Source organism: Rosa chinensis, chromosome 1 (genome assembly GCF_002994745.2).
Source record: "Rosa chinensis cultivar Old Blush chromosome 1, RchiOBHm-V2, whole genome shotgun sequence".
NCBI lineage: Eukaryota > Viridiplantae > Streptophyta > Magnoliopsida > Rosales > Rosaceae > Rosa > Rosa chinensis.
In genome coordinates, this window is record NC_037088.1 from 50,349,996 (window position 1) to 50,369,068 (window position 19,073).

At 37.7% G+C, this 19,073-nt stretch overlaps 2 protein-coding genes and 2 long non-coding RNA genes across 6 annotated transcripts; 1 reads left to right on the forward strand and 3 right to left on the reverse strand.

The window, feature by feature from the left end:
* The first annotated feature begins 821 nt into the window (after positions 1–821).
* Positions 822–4,551, forward strand: LOC112181843 (putative UDP-rhamnose:rhamnosyltransferase 1). The gene is made up of 2 exons (XM_024320240.2): positions 822–1,434; positions 3,323–4,551. The coding sequence occupies exons 1-2, from the start codon at positions 1,004–1,006 to the stop codon at positions 4,305–4,307; spliced, it is 1,416 nt and encodes a 471-aa protein (XP_024176008.2). The 5' UTR covers positions 822–1,003; the 3' UTR covers positions 4,308–4,551.
* Positions 4,552–5,384: 833 nt separating this feature from the next.
* On the reverse strand, positions 5,385–7,223 carry LOC121051525. Its single transcript, XR_005805995.1, has 2 exons — positions 6,710–7,223; positions 5,385–6,100 (listed from the first exon to the last, which is right to left on the reverse strand). It is a non-coding gene; the product is annotated as an uncharacterized LOC121051525 (long non-coding RNA).
* Positions 7,224–8,501: 1,278 nt separating this feature from the next.
* LOC112169090 (retrovirus-related Pol polyprotein from transposon 412) lies at positions 8,502–17,050 on the reverse strand. The gene is made up of 3 exons (XM_024306047.2): positions 15,625–17,050; positions 14,439–15,153; positions 8,502–10,212 (listed from the first exon to the last, which is right to left on the reverse strand). The coding sequence occupies exons 1-3, from the start codon at positions 16,916–16,918 to the stop codon at positions 8,850–8,852; spliced, it is 3,372 nt and encodes a 1,123-aa protein (XP_024161815.2). The 5' UTR covers positions 16,919–17,050; the 3' UTR covers positions 8,502–8,849.
* On the reverse strand, positions 11,197–13,048 carry LOC121050996. 3 transcript variants are annotated; one of them, XR_005804704.1, is made up of 5 exons: positions 13,018–13,048; positions 12,198–12,486; positions 11,786–11,857; positions 11,577–11,674; positions 11,197–11,374 (listed from the first exon to the last, which is right to left on the reverse strand). It is a non-coding gene; the product is annotated as an uncharacterized LOC121050996 (long non-coding RNA). The 3 variants fall into 3 exon arrangements; XR_005804703.1 differs by having other exon boundaries at positions 11,197–11,474; XR_005804702.1 differs by having other exon boundaries at positions 11,197–11,674.
* Positions 17,051–19,073: the final 2,023 nt, after the last annotated feature.

Sequence of the window (19,073 nt, forward strand, 5' to 3'; positions counted from 1 at the left end):
TGAAGTTCTTTACAACGGTGGAATTTCTCAGCCAAACACTGGTCTTGTTCAGCAAAATGGTACACATCCTTCTCCTCAAGTTGCTCAGCAGGCTAGGTATTTTAACTCCATTGTTGGTGCTTGCAAGTGTTTTGACCAAAGAAGAAGAGCTAGAGTTTGTTATCAGAATAGTGGGCGAAATTATTACAGAAGTCACAACTATGATTATACTCATGATAAGACTTCTAGCTTATATGATAACTCATGCAGTTTGGGGAACAAGAACTTTGGAGGTCTCAATGGTTATGGTTTCTCAAATGGGATTAGTAATACTCCTGAAGCCTGTCAAATTTGCAATAACAAGTGTCACACTGCTCTAGTGTGCTCCCAGAGATCATCTCCTAGGAAAATTATTACCTCTGGATCTTATATGCAGTGTCAGATTTACTTCAAGAGGGGTCACAGTACAGCAGAGTGTTTTCATCGGCATCACTATGATTTCCAATCACCATCTTCTGCACAATTTCAAGCTAAGGCTACTTCTATCTCTTCTCAACCAAGTATGTGTCTATCTTGGCCACAAGACAATAGCTCTCAGTTACTGCCGCTCATTCTTCCTGGCTGAAGCAAATAATTTCACTCCTATCATAATCCCAACATTTTATTACTTTGTGCAATCTGATGCTAGGTTCCCTCTCATCAGCTTGAGGGGGGGGGGGGGGGGGGGGGGTGTTAAGGGTAAAAATGTAATTACAAAAGCAAGATTTAGAAGTAGAGTTATAAAGAAACTTTAGCTGTCGTTCTTCAATTGTATAAGAGAACTCAGTTTTGCAATAGTCATGCTTCTCCTTCTTCAATTTCTCAGAGATTTTGATTATTGTTGAATTCTATCATCCATCACATCTTTCCTTGAAGAACAGTTTCGATCAATAATGCCATAACGCACAGCTAAAGCAGTTACCTTCCATCCTATAAATATTATTTTATTGCATGAGAAAACCAATTCCATCCAGACATACCAAAAATGGGAAACGAGCTTCGAGTTGTGATGCTTCCATGGTCTGCCTTTGGCCATTTGATGCCCTTCTTTCAACTCTCCATAGCCTTGGCCAAAGCCAAAGTTCATGTCTCCTACATATCCACCCCAAGAAATATTCAAAGGCTCCCCAAAATCTCACCTGATTTACAACCTTTCATACATTTGGTCCCCATTCCATTTCCTCGTTTCGATCCTGACTTCTTGCAGGAAGGAGCCGAGGCGAGTATCGAGGTACCCTTCGAAAAAACCGAAAACTTACAGATGGCATACGATCTTCTTCAAACACCCATCAAGCATTTCATTGCGGATCAAATGCCGGATTGGATAATTGTCGATTTTGCTGCCCATTGGGTGGTTGAAATTGCCAAAGAGTATGGTGTCCCACTTGCCTACTTCTCTGGTTTCAGTGCTGCAACCAGTGTTTTCTTTGGCCCACCTGAATATCTCACTGGTGCAAACAGAAACTATGCTTGAAAGTTACTATTTTGTAATAAAATTCCATCGTAAATTCATTTCCGAACTCTATTTAATATCAATTTGTATTATCATGAGATAACTTCTAGCTTCTAATAACTCTTCAAACCAATAACTATCTCAGCAACATACTTGAATTCAACTTATAAACATAATTTCATTTGTAACTATAAATTCCGCGGCAAAGCGCCGAAGTATTTTCTAGTATATAATTCAGATTGAAGCAAGCTTAGAATTTGAGAGAAAGACAAAAAGGGATGGGCCCGCCAGGCACACAAAGGCTGCGAAATGACTCCATTGCCCCGGCTCGTTTAACCATGATGGAAAGGGAATTACATTAACAGATGATTAACGGTCAAATTTTTTTCCACAGTGTGCATGGCTAATAACAAGCCACGTCGGTGGGCCCACTTTGGTGTTTAAACTCGTTGGTGGATAACAGCCGGTCTCGTTGCAAGTGATTTCATTCTCTAGACAGAACTTTAGTTTGGAAGTTATTGGCTTAAGCTATACATGTATGTGGATATGCTATGAATGGCTATCAACCCCTATGGCTGAGGAAATTGGTCGGAGCTGACTATACCTTCATTAGGGCTTGGCTACAATATGGTTTTCCAATATATTAGGGATGTTGAAATAAGAGTGTGAGATGTTAGGTGTTGACCGTTTGCTAGAAATTGTTGTGCATGTGCTTAGAGCCAGGACTTATTGATGGTTTGCTAATCAGTAGGGTGGCCTATGTGAGTAAATTATTCAGCAAGATTGTGGTGTTCAATTTCCTTTTACTTTGTTGATTCGAGTCACGTCAAATATATTATCAAGGTTCCCATCAGAACTTCTTTGTATTACACGCCGTTGATAATATGCTAATACGTCCTTTATAGGGATGATATCACATTCATAGATTCGATCAATATCTTTATAGGCCTTGAGAATTACTATTCTATATTTTCGACACTGTATCATTAATTCATTATTTCAAGGGATGATTAGGGAATGAGTGAAGCTTTGGTCACCGTATAGTATTGTACTTCTATGTCTATGAAAAAAATTCAGATCTTGTGCTTGTGCTTTCCTCCCCTCCCTTGAATCAAATACAATTTTTCTCACTATTGCAGTTAATGAATTTTGGTAGAGTTAATTCTTCTTGGTAGAGTTTGATTCTTTGTTCTCGTACGTAAATTTAACCAAAATCAAATGTCATTCTCACAAATAATCTCGTCTGCATATAAGTTGAAGGGACATGCAATATTATTTGTTGCCTTTGATATTCAATCCATTACATCTTTCCTTGAAGAACAGTTTCGATCAATAATGCAATAATGCACAGCTAAACCTTCCATCCTATAAACATTATCTTATTACATGAGAAAACTAATTCCATCCAGACATACCAAAAATGGGAAAAGAGCTTCAAGTTGTGATGCTTCCATGGGCTTCCTTTGGCCATTTGTTGCCCTGCTTTCAACTTTCCATAGCCTTGGCCAAAGCCAAAGTTCATGTCTCCTTCATATCAACCCCAAGAAACATTCAAAGGCTCCCCAAAATCTCACTTGATTTACAACCTTTCATACACCTTGTCCCCATTCCATTTCCTCGTTTGGATCCTGACTTCTTGCCGGAAGGAGCCGAGGCCAGTATCGACATACCCTTGGAAAAAAACCAAAACTTACAGATGGCATACGATCTTCTTCAAACACCCATCAAGCATTTCATTGCAGATAAAATGCCGGATTGGATAATTACCGATTTCGCTGCTCATTGGGTGGTCGAAATTGCCAAAGAGTATGGTGTCCCACTTGCCTACTTCTCTGGTTTCAGTGCTGCAACCAGTGTTTTCTTTGGCCCACCTGAATATCTCACTGGTGCAAACAGAAACTATGCTCTCCCATCACCACAAAGCTTGACATCTCCACGAGAATGGGTCCCTTTTCCTTCTTTGGTGGCATTGAAGGAGCATGAAGCCATTTCTGTGCCTCAAAGGTCTTTCGCACCAAATAGTACAGGGATAAGTTTTATGTCAAGGATTGCCAAGATCATATCAGCAAGTCAAGTTTTGGTGATTCGTACTTGCAGTGAGATTGAAGGAGACTACTTGGAAGTGTACAAGAAAATTACTGGAAAGCCAGTGATTCCCATTGGTGTGCTTCCTCCAGATCAACCTGGGAAAAGGGAAAAAGGGGAAATAAACTCCGATGGGGCTATGTTTGATTGGCTGGATAAGCAAAAACCCAGGTCAATTGTGTTTGTGGGTTTTGGGAGTGAGTGTAGGCTGAGCAAAGAACAAGTTCATGAGATAGCTCATGGGCTGGAGCTATCAGAATTGCCATTTATTTGGGGACTCAGAAAACCCAATTCAGCTAACAGTGATGATGTAGATGATTTTCTGCCTTTAGGTTTTGTTGACAGAACATCAGAGACAGGGCTTGTTTGCTTTGGATGGCTGCCCCAAATGGAAATTTTGGGGCACCCATCAATTGGGGGCTCTTTGTTTCACTCTGGATGGGGTTCTGTGATTGAGACTCTGCAATTTGGGCATTGCCTTATTGTGTTACCCTTCATGTATGATCAGCCTTTGAATGCAAGGCTTTTGGTAGAGAAGGGTCTGGCTGCCGAAGTGAAGCGCAACGAAGACGGGTCGCTTAGTAGAGAGGAAATAGCAAAAACACTGAGGCTAGCAATGGTGGAAGAGGAAGGAGAGCACTTGAGAAGCAATGCGAGGAAAGCTGCTGCAGTTTTTGGAGATCACAAGCTGCACCAAGACCACTACATCGCTGCATTTGTTGATTATCTTAAAAATAATGTTGCGAATTAAAAGGTGATCTATCGATCATCCCAGAATCATGGCATTAAAAGGTGATCTATCGATCATCCCAGAATCATGGCATATGGATCGCCATTGAGTTAGGTAGTAGCTCCTGTTTGCAACTTGGACACTGTTGTCTGAGTCATTTCCTGGTTAATTATCTAGCTTTATCCTTTTGTGTTCATGTGAATCATGTATTGTTTCAGTTTTCTACTTGCTATTAATCAATCAAACAAGGGTTTGTTGCCAAATATCTCTACAATTAAAACATAAGTTACCATTCATTTGTCGGAGTGCAGAAGTCATAGCGCGTGGATTTAGTTTTAGTAATTGATGGAATTCCTGCAAGTATACAGGGTGGATGTAGTATAGTAATGGAAGAGAAGGGGTTGTCGTTCCCACGAGGATATTAAGTCAATTCACAATATGAAAACCTAAATTAATTAAAACCAAAAACACACAAAACAAGAAACACAAATCGATTAAGACACACACAATGACTCAAACTAAGACTATGATTTTCACGGTTTTGAAAAGAGTTGTTGATAATGAGAAAATTTCTTAAAAACAGAAACTTAAAAAGTGAATCTAAATAAACTGAAATTGAAAAGAGTCTATAACGATTGAAAGTAAGAATATGATGATGATGAGCCTAGGGTGTCGGAATCAACCACAAGCAATCTTATCTACGTTTTGAACCAACCAATGGATTCTTTCATTTCTCCAAATGATAATTCCCGTATCTAAGTCCTTCTCAGGTACTCTAGACCATAGTTTTCCTTAAGTGCATGATTCTCTCCCTCTCGGGTAAAGGTCGTATATCCTAACTATGCAGTTTATCCTTCTCAGGTATAAATTTAACATGCAGGACTCATTATGTTTTAGAAAACAAGGAAATCAAGCAAATCATTATTCTTTCTCAAGTAATAATGTAATTCACAATTCTTAATCACATGAAGCTAATATGAATTATATTGCAGCTATGCCTCAAATTCATCTTCTCATAACTAGATGCAAAGCCCTAAAGGTCGCGAATCAATAGAACTTAACATAAGCAACAATTCAAGTAGAGATTAAGAATTCATCTGAAAAGAAACTAATAATCCATCAATTGAATATCAAAACATGTAAACAATCATGCTAGGGCCTCATCCTAGCCCTAGAAAAGGAGTTTAGCTACTCATGTTCAAAGAAAACATAATAGAAAATCTTAAAAACATAAAAGAACTTGTTAAACGGAGATGGAAGGTGAACACGTGATGGCAGCAGCTTTCTTTGATGAAAATCTGATATTGAATGGTACTTCTTTATCTTAACACATTCTCCTTTTATAGGATGCAACTTTTCCTTCTTGCTTTAGGCTTCTGGAACTCCTTAATAACTTAGCACAAAAGAAAGGTGATGTGGCACTTCTAAAATTCCAAGGAAACATATGTTGGGCTCTCAGACGGTCCATAATGCTATATCAATTTTCCCAGAATTTTGCTAAGTCATTCAGGCCTTGAAAACTCGAGCTCTTGGAAACACGTCGCAGATCCGCGTATCGACTGAACTGCCTGTACTTAAACGGCCATATCTCTCTCTAGGAATATCGAAATCACGAAACGTAAAATTCTCCAGAAACTAGACATTCAGGGCTTTCCGTGCATATAAGGCTCGTCTTCTGGTTATCTCTGGATCAGTACAGTTTAATCCTCAAAGTTAGCCATTCTGCAGAGGCTGCTTCAGTTGTTAGGATTGCAAACCACCCTCAATCCTTTTCCTCTCTTTTTGCTTCTTTTTCTCATCCTTGCTCCTCATACCTATAAACACACTAAACTAAGTAAATGAACCATAAATAAGGAGAACTAAACATAAATATCAAGATTAAGAAGCATAACAAAATAGGAAAATATGAGCACATCAAATACCCCCAAACTTAGTCTTTGCTAGTCCTCGAGCAAAACAAGAATAGAAACTAATAACTAACTAGAACAAACACACAAGAATAAAGAAAAGTTCCTAATCCTTCCAATCACCTCAGAGAATCAATCTCAAAATTATAGCATCCAAATAACAACAATTATCAAAACAGGTCCATAAAACTTTCAATCGAGTGCTAATAAATTCCGATAACAACCATGCTTGTGTAGACAGCCATAAATCAATACAAATTTCCACAATCCAAATAGACACATGAAAATCAGCTTCAACTTCAAATCTCACCAAGGATTTCACTCAGAATAAAGCGCTCAGATTTTCTGGGTAATTCAATTTCACTCATGTTTATGTGAGACGAAGGATAGATCATAGCAACAAAAAGCTCACATAAAAATTAAGATGGAAAGGCTCTTTCTGAAAAATAAAAATAAAGAATCATCTCATGCAAGATTATCTATCACCTAAATTATAGAATTGCCCCATAGGCTCACCTCTTTGACTCATCTCCACAAATTTCCTCACACTTTTCCTAGGATCATAAAGGTCTTTGTTCTGGTTGTAATGGGGCTAAGGGTTTTGGCTAAAAGAAACGAAAGATAAAGGAATTCAAAGGTTCTAAGAAATCAATAGAGCAAAAATAAGTCGATGCTCAAGATCGCCAAATCCTCATAGTTGTTACACTTTTACTTCTCAAAAGAACGAACAAGGAAGGCCAAATTTCATTGTGTTGGACCTTGGCTTCAATCTAACCTCCTTATACTCCAAACAACACTCCAAGAAATCTTCAAGATATGGCTCTATGGTTTGTGATTCTCAATTGTTTTTTTTTCTTTGAATTTTCTGTCTTTTTTTTTTTCTTTTTTCACACCATTGAACAATGAAGGTAGAATCTGCACCATAAACTCCAGGTTTCAAATCTTGCTTCTTGGTAGTTGGTATCACGTCAACTTCTCTCTTTCTAACACATAGCCTCATTCTCATTTTTTTTTTCTCTGTCACAATCCCAAAGCAGCTTTCATTCTTGCTGTAACATGCCAAGCTTGGAAAACTTCCTTTCAAAGCTCTTCTATTGCAACGTCAAATTTGTTTTATTTTCTTTTTCTTTTCAATAGCTCTGTTTTGCGTAGAAACATACCAGATCCAAGCTGCTACTACAGTTTCATGCTTTAGACAACAACAATTTCCTTCGAAACAATAACCAAGGCAAACTTCCCTTCTTAACTTCGGTGCCATTCAAAACGCCAAGGTGTGTCCAACTTTTTTTTTTTTTTTTTTTCTCTTTTTTTCTTTCTCTTGTTGTCACTATTCAGACACACCTTGCATTCAAAACTACTTTGACAATGGCAACTCCTTAACTGAAATTCAGATGTATGACCTGCAAATTCCACTTTGCCTTAAAGTACGCATCACAACCCCCAAACTTGTTTTCTTCAGTACACATTTTTTTTACTCCAAAATTCCTCATATGCATCTCTGTAATGCTCCATTAATTTCTCAGAACATAGGTAGGATATGTGTTTAAGGGTGAAGGGTTGGGAATATGTGTTTTATGAAAGAAAAGGCTTATTTTGGCTCAAAGGGCTATATATCTAAGGGATAATATAATCAGGGATAGAGGCTATTTGGCTCTGGTGGTGATGATCCTAATTGCCTTAATCCCTTCCCAAAAATCATGTGAATCAATATAAAGTCTCGAGAGTCATTGAAGCAAGTTCTAGGAAAAAATAATGAGATCATGTACAACCTATCTAACAAGAAAGATCACAGAACTATATAAAGCACTCTCAAGAATAGGCAATAAGCTCAATACTCACATAGGTTATACAAGTCTACACTAACCGTCACATGCTTCTCCAGATCACAAATTTTCATATTAACAATGGCTGTTGTGTTTCAAGCATGATCACCATAAGAGAATATTAACAAAAGATTGATGTCCAGACCTAAATTGATGCTTATCATATTCATCAGCTCTAACAAAAGATTAAATTCACAAGTTCTCATCCTAGGTGTTGGAAGAAACTAAAGCAAAATACTCACAAAATAACAACTAAACGTACAGAACATTTTTTTTTTTAGAGTTGATTTCCAGTATTTTCTACTAATTAAGCTATTCTACCACATGTGAAGCTAAAAATATAAAAACAAGAATCTAAATTCCTCCCCCCAAACTTAAGTGAGACATTGTCCTCAATGTTGAAAATATTAGCTAGCAGTAATGCATCAAACAAGTAAGGGAAGAAGCAAAAAAAAAAAAAATAAATAAATAAAGAAAAGAAAAGAAAGAGTTTAGAGCTCCCTGGATGTAGACGAAGAGGAAGAAAGGCCAAGACATGCTCCAAGTAGAAATCTCCATAATTGTTGAAACTTAGCTCGCGGATCGGACACTGAAGACAGAGGTATTTGCCCAAAATTTATCGGGGCTCATTGCAAAGCAATGAGTCTCGTAGCTCTCGTCAAATCACATAAAATCGACATATCACACGTCAAAAACGGACACTTCTGCTGCAAGTTAGCAGATTCAGTACTCTCCTTTGCTGAGCTGCTGTGCATCACCACTTCATCCTCCAAAAGCATGGGTTGCCTCCCAAAAGCGCTAAGTTTTAAGTCTTCAGCCAGACTAAGCAACTCTCACTTGTACATAGGGTCCATGAGGTACAAAACCTCAAAGTGTTTTGCTTGAAGAGTCACAGCAGAAACTTCTTCTGCCCTTGTAGATAGCTCTGTAGATTTCTCATCCTCATTCACGGCCTCAGGTAATTCCAAGTAAGGTTTTAATCGATGACCATTCACCTTAAAAATAGTCCCATCTTTCAAATTTTTTATCTCCACAGCACCATGAGGGTATGCCTTAACAACTAGAAAAGGTCCAGACCACCTTGAACGCAGCTTGCCAGGAAATAATCGTAGTCTTGAGTTAAACAATAAGACCTTTTGGTTTGGCTCAAAGTTCTTTTGCATCAGAGCTTTGTCATGAGCTATCTTTGTCTTCTCCTTATAAATTCTTGCATTTTCATAAGCTTCATTCCGCAATTCATCCAACTCATTCAACTGAAGCTTCCTTAAAGTTCCTGCTTCATGAATGTCAAAATTCAACTTCTTTAATGCCCAATAGGCTTGATGCTCCAACTCCACTGGAAGATGGCAAGCCTTTCCAAAGACAAGTCTATAAGGAGACATGCCTAATGGAGTTTTAAAGGCTGTCCGATATGCCCAACATGCATCACTCACCTTTAAAGACCAATCTTTGCGGTTTTGACTCACTGTTTTCTCAAGAATATGTTTAATCTCCCTATTCGAAACTTCGACTTGCCCATTTGTTTGGGGATGGTAGGGAGTAGAGACTTTATGAGTAATGTTATACTTCTTCATGAGAGCTGCAAAAGACTTGTTGATGAAGTGTGAACCTCCGTCGCTGATAATAGCTCGTGGTGTGCCAAAACGAGTAAAAATATGCTCCTTTAAGAAGCTCAGAACCACCTTATGATCATTGGTCCTTGTAGGCAGTGCCTCTACCCATTTAGAGACGTAATCCACAGAAACAATAATGTAGATAAAACCATGAGACATAGGGAACGGACCCATGAAGTCGATTCCCCAAACGTCGAATAATTCGACCTCCAAAATATTTGTCAATGGCATCTGCGACTTTGAGGAAATATTCCCCATCCTTTGGCACCTATCGCAGGTTGTAACAAAGGTATATGCATCCTTGAAAAGTGATGGCCAATAAAATCCACTTTGCAATACCTTGAGAGCAGTTTTCTTGACTCCGAAATGTCCCCTGCATGCATATGTATGACAAAAGGTGAGAATACTTTCAGTTTCTTCATGAGGGACACACCTGCGAATTATTTGATCAGAGCAGTACTTAAATAAGTATGGATCATCCCAAAAGTAGTGCTTCACTGTAGAGAGAAAACGCTTCTTTTGTTGCTTGTTTAAATCTACCGGTAGAAACTTGCTCACCAAGTAGTTTACTATGTCAGCATACACTACTAGAGAAAACTCATTCAGAGACAAAATCATTTTGTCTCCAAAAGCTAAGAATTCGTCCCCCAAAAAAAATTGAGACGGAACCGTTTTGTGGCTAAAGTCGTCTCCTAATGCTCGTCCCAAATTGTTTAAGGCGACGACTGATAAATTCCGTCTCCTAATGTATTTGGAGAAGAAACAAAAATTGTCCCCTATTCAATGAAATTTCATCCCCCATTCTCATTGAGCATTGAGAGAATGGAGGGAAAATAAAATAAATTGGCGCCAATCAGAGGAATAGGGGACAAACTCACTCCGTCTCCTTTTATTTTCAAAATTTAATTTAATTTTTTTTCAAATTTAATGGCGCCGATTAGAATAGGAAACGAAACTCATTCTGTCTCTTTTAATTCTCAAATTTTACATTATTTTCAAATTTAAATATAATTTTCAATAAATTATTGAATGATAGTAAGCACCTATTATAAAAATAGAATTTTTTCTGACCAAAAATTTATATTTATTATGGATAATACAGTGATAAACAGGGCCCTAACACCGACTCTTTCCAACCCCAACTAACATGAACAAAGTGAGCACTTATAGAGACTGTAAGTATAACTCCAATTCCAACTAACATCAACTCTTCATAAGTCTTCACCTAGAAATAAAATCTACAACTAATTACGATCAGAAATGCAGACGGCTTTTGATGGAGAACCAGAGGCATATGGCGACTGTCCTTGAACAGGTGTCAATTCCCTACCTGCACCAAAGCTTTCATCATAAAACACCGCTGACCCCAACAAAATGCATGAAACTGAGAAAATGAAAGTATGATAGACCTTGATATGAATACTGAAAGAAGCATATAGAATTTGATAAGGAAACATCAAACAAAGAACACTATCATAACGTTGTACAAAATGGGTTCATGATGAACATAAAACATTATTTTATCAGTGTAAAATATCAAATAAAGTACTGCGAGTCTGACCTTCAAAGCTCTTATAGAGTTGTCTATGAGTACTGGAAGTCTAATCCTGAGGCTGAGAACTGGAATAAAGTGGTGCATGAGTAATAGTAGGGAAGAATGGCTCTGATAAGAAGCTGAAGAATAGAGTGGCTGTCGATTATAGTCTTGATGTTGCTCTAGAACAGGAACCGAGGGATTGTCTCAACTGCAGCAAAGCTCTCACTCGTATTAACACTATGGGCTTCATATAGTCGTTGAAAAATAGAGGAATAAATTGAGTACATTCTCTCCAGACTGGTCTACAACTGCAGCACCACCACACCCTCAAACTCAAATTGAGACAGAAATTGTTTCCAACTTGACACTGTAAAGCATCTAAGGGAAGTAAAAAAGAGTAAAAATCCAACCTTGAGATTGATCAGGGCTCTGATAAAGCCATGTAGGACTAGTAACAAAAGAAGAAGCGTACAAACTGTTGTCAAAGAAGACGAAGAAGATTCATTCTCTGCAAAGAAACCACAGTAATTTTGGTGGTTAAGAAACTTATATATTTAATCCTACTAGAAACTTATACAAAAGGACTTCAGAAATTATTCAAGCTAAGGGATAGTAGTACCAGTAATAATCAGTTTTACATTATTATTGCCTTATTAAAGAAAAATAACGCGCAGAGTTCAGTCTGTTAATCCTGCATGAAACAAACATGTATAATGCACCTGAGAAAAAAATAATAAAAATAAACGCAAAGAGACCAATATCCAGAACAGATATTCACAATGATATCTCATTTTGTTTAACTTTCACAAGTACGGGAATACTAACCATTCAAGATCACAATAATGCAGTGAATAGTGGTCAAAAAAACGAGAATCCACCTGAGAAAAAAATAATAAAAATAAACGCAAAGAGACCAATATCCAGAACAGATATTCACAATGATATCTCATTTTGTTTAACTTTCACAAGTACGGGAATACTAACCATTCAAGATCACAATAATGCAGTGAATAGTGGTAAAAAAAAGGAACCTGATGGAGCAGAGAGCTGAGTCGATCATTTTAACCTCCAAACAACATGTTGAGGAAATTTATAACTACACAAACTCATACAAAATAAGAATGAGAGAAATTGCTCAACTACATTAAATTTGAGCAACCCCATAAAAAATATACCTTCCAAGAGATGGCCAAGAATTTCCAGCAAAGGTAACTCTTTCTTCTGATACACTTTTCAACAGTACCTCTATTCATAGCTTTTGGTAAAATAAAGTACATTTTGCATAGATGGCCAAGGTGATTGCATGTTTATTAAAAAGACCTGTGTACATGACAACAAAAAAAGTAAGAGACCAGCATCCATCAGAATACATTAACAATCTCAATAGATGCTAAAACAAGTCATTTTCCCATTTTCTAAACATATAGGCTAGAGAATGAAAGAACGAGTAGATCACTTTGCAGCGTTTAGGCTTCTTTTCTACTATAAAAGGAGTAAAATTTGGTGGTGAGAAATAGAGGGAAAGGTGGCCAGCTAATAAACAGACATAACAGTAACAATTGAATTCTACACACTACCATTAGCCTTGCGCCTTCAGGATTTGAGATACCAAAACTAAAACAACGAAGATACAGTAAGCTTGATATGATCAACAACAGAAACAGAGTGGTAGTAGCCACTGATATATGGCTGAACATATACTTGGTATTTGCTCATGAATATTCAAGCAAAAATAGGAACCAGTATATGAACGTGTAAAATCAAGGATTCCAAAAGAAAAAAGAGACTGGATTAGAATTTTCAAACTGATGGTTTCTATACATAGTTTATTCTTGCTGGATAAAATCTTACCATGTTAAGATTTGGGTGCCGCCATGGCTTGGGTGGAAGCAAATCTCCTCCGACGCTGTCCGATACGACTCATACAGAAAGAAACGATGCAAATTGATCTTAATCCCAACCAAACCGACTGATGGAGAGAGAAGATTTATAATTGAAGCTTTCACTCTGTAGAAAATCAAAATTTTCTCCATCGAAGCTGTGCATTTGTGCCCAACCACGAGCTTCAAATCATGACGAGGGAACGAAGAAAACAGGTTCCAATGAGAGAGAGGATGAGACCAGAAGGATCGCCACCTAACTACCCACGAGATCCAGAAGATTTCGACCAAAAACCCTACGCCCCAATTTCCCCTAGGTTCCTCGACTCTGTGCGCGTGTAGCATGTTCCGTTCGGTAAAAGATGGGTTTGAAGAATTACCTTCAATAAAAGATGAATAGATATGTTTTTTTTTTTATTATTTGTAATTTTACTTGTTTGTCCTTATTCATTCACATAGTTCTCCTAGTATCTTTATAGAGGGTATTTACGTAAAAAACTCTGTTTTTGCTAGCAAATCTTTTTATTTTAATAGATAAAATAATTAAAATAAAAGAATCATAATACGCTGAACTCTTTTCATATAGAAGATGATCTAGATTCTAGATTATCAAAAAAGTTCTTTTAGGTTCTTAGTAGCAGTCAGCAATACAATAGTCTTCTAATCGCGTCTCTAACCTTACTAAGACATCAACAAACAAAATTAGCAGCACCAAAACTGAAAAATAAATAAATAAATAAATAATTGAAATTATGCAACATTGAAAACCCTAATTCGACATTTAGGGTACTAAATGAGAAGAAGAGAAACTAAGAGAGGCAAGATAGATGAGAGAGATTGCATGACAGAGGCACTGTTGCTAGGATGTGTTGGTGTGCAAAGGTTCGTATGGGGAAGTCGCAATCGTCGAAAGTTCAAAGAACTGAGACTAGGAGAGAAGAAAAATAAATGGAGAGCCTATTTATATGTGAGATCGAAACTACATCATTTCAATCTCAATCAGTCGTTAAACACTATTTATTTTTGTCAAACATGCCTAAATGAAAATTAAAAAAAGAAAAAGAAAAATACCGCCAACAAAATTAGGGACCAAATTTTTCACCCCTAATTTTTTTAGTCCAAAATTTGAAATTTTGCGCAATTAACTACTTAAATTTTACCAATTATTTGCAAAATCTAAAACATATAGGAGACTAAATTAAATTCCATCCCCAATTTGATTTTGGGACATATATTTTTTGTCTCTAACTGAAACTTATTCGTCTCTAAATAGCGTCAAAACTTTTAGGGACGAAATAATTTTTTTCGTCTCTAATCATGTGTTTGAGGGACGAAAAATTGGTTTGTCCCGAAAAAATTTGTCTCCAAATGGGTTTTCTCTAGTAGTGATACCAAGGAAGGTTGTCAACAACGAAGAGCTGCTCATCAGGAAAATATTCATTAATTGGAGTCACATCATCGCCAACATCTTCCTTGATCAATCTAGAAAGGTGATCAGCAACTACATTTTCGGTCCCTTTTTTGTCCTTAATCTCAAGATCAAATTCTTGCAAGAGTAGGATCCATCTTATCAATCTTGGCTTTGCATCTTTCTTCGTTAATAAGTATCTAAGGGCTGCATGATCAGAGAATATAGTCACCTTAGAGCCAATCAAATAGCTTCTAAACTTCTCCAATGCGAAAACCACCGCAAGCAATTCCTTCTCTGTTGTAGAGTAGTTTAACTGAGCATCATTCAAGGTCCTACTTGCATAGTATATAACATGAGAAAGCTTATTAACTCGCTGCCCCAAAACAGCTCCCAAAGCGTAGTCAGAAGCATCGCACATAATTTCGAACGGAAGATCCCAATCCGGTGCTCGAATGATAGGTGCATGTGTTAATTCTTTTTTGAGAGTTTCAAAAGCCTTCAAGCACTCTTCATTGAACTCAAACACAATGTCTTTAGCCAACAAATCACATAATGGTTTAGTGATTTTTGAGAAATTAGGGATGAATCTCCTGTAAAAGCCAGCATGCCCTAAAAAAGACCGAACTTCTTTAACTGTAGATGGAGGAGGAAGCTTCGAAATTAATTCCACCTTAGCTCTATCAACTTCAATACCCTCTGCTGATATTATATGCCCAAGTACAATGCCCTTCTTCACCATGAAGTGGCATTTTTCCCAATTTAAAACTAAATTGGTTTCTTGACATCGTTGAAGCACCAAGGAAAGATGGTAGAGGCATTCGTCAAAAGATGAACCAAAAACTGAGAAATCGTCCATAAAGACCTCTATTATTCTTTCCACCATGTCGGAGAAGACACTCATCATGCATCTTTGGAAGGTTGCTGGAGCGTTGCATAATCCGAAAGGCATTCGGCGATACGCGAAGGTTCCGAAAGGACATGTAAATGTAGTCTTTTCTTGATCTTCTGGAGCTATTGGAATTTGATTATAACCTGAATACCTGTCCAAGAAACAGTAGTGACTATGGCCTGCAAGTCGCTCCAACATCTGATCAATAAAAGGTAGAGGAAAGTGATCTTTTCGAGTTGCACTATTTAACTTCCTGTAGTCAATACATACCCTCCAACCTGTGACTGTCCTTTGAGGTATGAGCTCATTCTCTTCATTTTTTACCACTGTAATTCCGGACTTTTTAGGCACCACCTGCACTGGACTTACCCATTCGCTATCTGAAATAGGATAAATAACTCCAACATCAAGCAATTTCAACACCTCTGCACGAACCACTTCTTTCATGTGCGGGTTAAGGCGTCTTTGAGGATCTCTAGTAGGTTTAGCTGCATCTTCTAAGAATATTCTATGCATGCATATGGAAGGACTTAACCCCTTAATGTCTGCAATTGTCCATCCCAAAGCTGTTTTATGCTCCCTTAAAACTCTAAGTAATTTCTCCTCCTCTGAGCTACTCAAGTCTGAAGCAATAATCACCGGAAGAGTCTCTGAATCACCCAGATATGCATACTTCAAAGTTTCTGGAAGAGGTTTCAATTCAAGTGTAGGAGGCTTTACAATAGAAGGGACAAGTTTGGTCTCAGAGTGTTGCAAACGTTCAAATTTTGGAGACCATCTAAGTGGATATGTACCAGCAGCATTTAGTGTTTCTTGTGCCTCCAACACTTTATTATTTTCAAATTTCATTCCTTGTTGAGCAATACACACTTCAAGAGGATCTGTAGAGCTTGTTTCAATGAAAGATTGCTTCACAAGGTGTTGCACCATATCCACACTAAAACAATCATAAAGATCTGCAGGTTTCTTCAAGGCTTCAAAAATTCTCCATGAAATTGTAATATCATGCACTGTCATAGTCAACAACCCTTCTTTAACATCAATTTTTGTACCTGCAGTAGCCATGAAGGGACGCCCCATAATGAGGGGAAGAGCTTTGCCTTTGATCTCTGTATCTTCCATGTCCAAAACAATAAAATCTGCTGGCAGAATAAAATCTTCAACTTTGACTAGTACGTCCTCCACTATGCCTCTTGGATACTTCACAGAACGATCTGCAAATTGTAGGGAGATATTTATGTTCTGCAAGGGTCCAACACCAAGAGTTTTGTAAACCGAATAGGGCATTAGATTAACACTTGCCCCAAGATCAAGTAAGACTTTCTCAAAATTTTTCTCTCCAATGGTACATGGGATTGTAAAGCTGCCAGGGTCCTTAAGCTTTGGTGGCAACTTTCTTTGAAGCACAGCACTTACTTCTTCTGATAACATCACTTTTTCATCTTTTTCAAACCTCCTTTTATTAGTACAGAGTTCTTTTAAAAATTTTGCATAAGAAGGAATCTGTTTGATGGCATCTAGCAGCGGAATGTTAATTTGCACCTTCTTGAACTGCTCCAGAATTTCTCCCATATATTTATCTCTTTTTTCTTGTCTGGCACGCTGTGGGAAAGGTAATGGAGGGTTGAAAACGTTTTCCTTGGAGGCTGGCCCCTCTAAGGTCTTTTTAGCCTTTGTAGATGCATAAACATTAGTTTTTGGTACTTTTTCTGCCAGGCAGTCCCCACCCACGAGTTTGGCACCTTCTTTGGTCTCTTCAATGTTGTCTAAAGGTGACAAAGTACTTCTGGAATCAGACCTTAAGACCTGGTCATCTTGGTTCAGGGCCTCCTTTGTTGAATTTTCAACTTCTCCAGGCATTACTACCTTGTTATCAATTACTTTTCCACTTCTCAATATGGTAATAGCCTTGGCATGCTCTTGACCTCTTGGATTAACCTCAGTTTGACTTGGAAATTGGCCTTGTCCTCTCTCCATTCTATTTAAAACAGTAGCTATCTGTCCCACTTGAACTTCAAGCTTTTGTTGACTCTTTTCCAAGTTTGATTGGCTTTGTTTCAACGTTGCAACTTCATAATCATACTTTTCTGTTCTCTTCAATATTTGAGCCAACATATCTTTAATGGAAGGGTCTTCTTGTTGCATATGGGGTGGTTGATAAGCTTGCTGATATTGTCTTTGTTGAGGTTGAGAGATTCCAGCTCCTTGATTATTGCTCCATGAGAAGTTTGGGTGTTGTTTCCAACCCGGATTGTAAGTATTGGAATAGGGATCATTCCGAGGCCTCCCATTAAATGCATTAACTTGCTGCACCTCATCTATCGTAGGATTTGCAGGGCACATCTCAGTCTCATGGGCATTACTCGAACACAGGGCACAGACCTGTCTTGTTACCTTATTCACCAATGGTGTCAATAACTTAGTTAATGCTGCTACTTGTTCCTCCAAACCTGACCTTGTTTGAACTTCATACATGCCTCCTCGTTTTGTTGATGAAGAATTCAATGCCCTAGGATCTCTTGCACTGTAATCCCAATGCTGAGAGTTCTCACAAATAGTCTCAAAAGCCTGAATAGATTCCTCTGGAGTTTTATTCATCAAACTTCCACCTACTGTGGCATCAACCATTCCCCTGGTCTGAGGATTTAGTCCTCTATAAAAGTATTCAACCTTCTGGTAATAAGAGTTGAATAGTTGCTGGCCGAATCTCGAACTGCTGAGTTATGGGTGCTAAGACGAGACAAGTAGGCGCAGTGTAGTCTGTAGGGGCAGTATAATCTCTCATGCGCCTTGGTGGTGGTGGGGGTGGTGGATTATTATTATTCGGAGGATCTTGTCCATTGTTTAGAACCAAATCTGCCATCCTATCAGGTGGTAATCTACTGCTCAGTTGTTGCCTTCGTAGATGTCTAAGTGTCCTCTCAAGTTCGTGATCAATAGGAAGAAGATCTAAGTGTTGTGATCGTCTTCCGTGCATAAGCCTTCAAGAATTAGATTTGTGTACCTAGAGCACCAGAACACGAGGTTAAATATTGATTTTTAGACACAATGACAAAGAAAAGTAAGCCTAACTCGAATTGGAAAAGGAAAAGAAAAGCTTATGTCTAAACACAAAAGGAAAAAGAAATCCTGTTTTGTCAAGGTAAACTTCCAGGTTTGCACACTGTCCACTCTTTTGATGATTTTTCCCGGCTCAAAACTCAGAATCCCAATCTGCTTTTTGCATTGCAAACTAGACTTCCATATCTATCCAGTGATGTATGACACTTCCTGACAAATATGAAAATATCAGTTCGTAATCAGCTTTGCAAAACAGTTCCAGAACGTAAAAGAAATAAAAACTGGACTGACTTATTTTTACACAACTTTTTTTTTCGACTCCAAAACTAAATAGAATTTTGAAAAACAAATCAAACTAACACAATTAGAATTAAAGTAGGAATTCAATATTTTAAATCAAACTAAATTATCCCCGGCAGCCGGCGCCAAAAACTTGATGGAATTCCTGCAAGTATACAGGGTGGATGTAGTATCGTAATGGAAGAGAAGGGGTTGTCGTTCCCACGAGGATATTAAGTCAATTCACAATATGAAAACCTAAATTAATTAAAACCAAAAACACACAAAACAAGAAACACAAATCGATTAAGACACACACAATGACTCAAACTAAGACTATGATTTTCACGGTTTTGAAAAGAGTTGTTGATAATGAGAAAAATTTCTT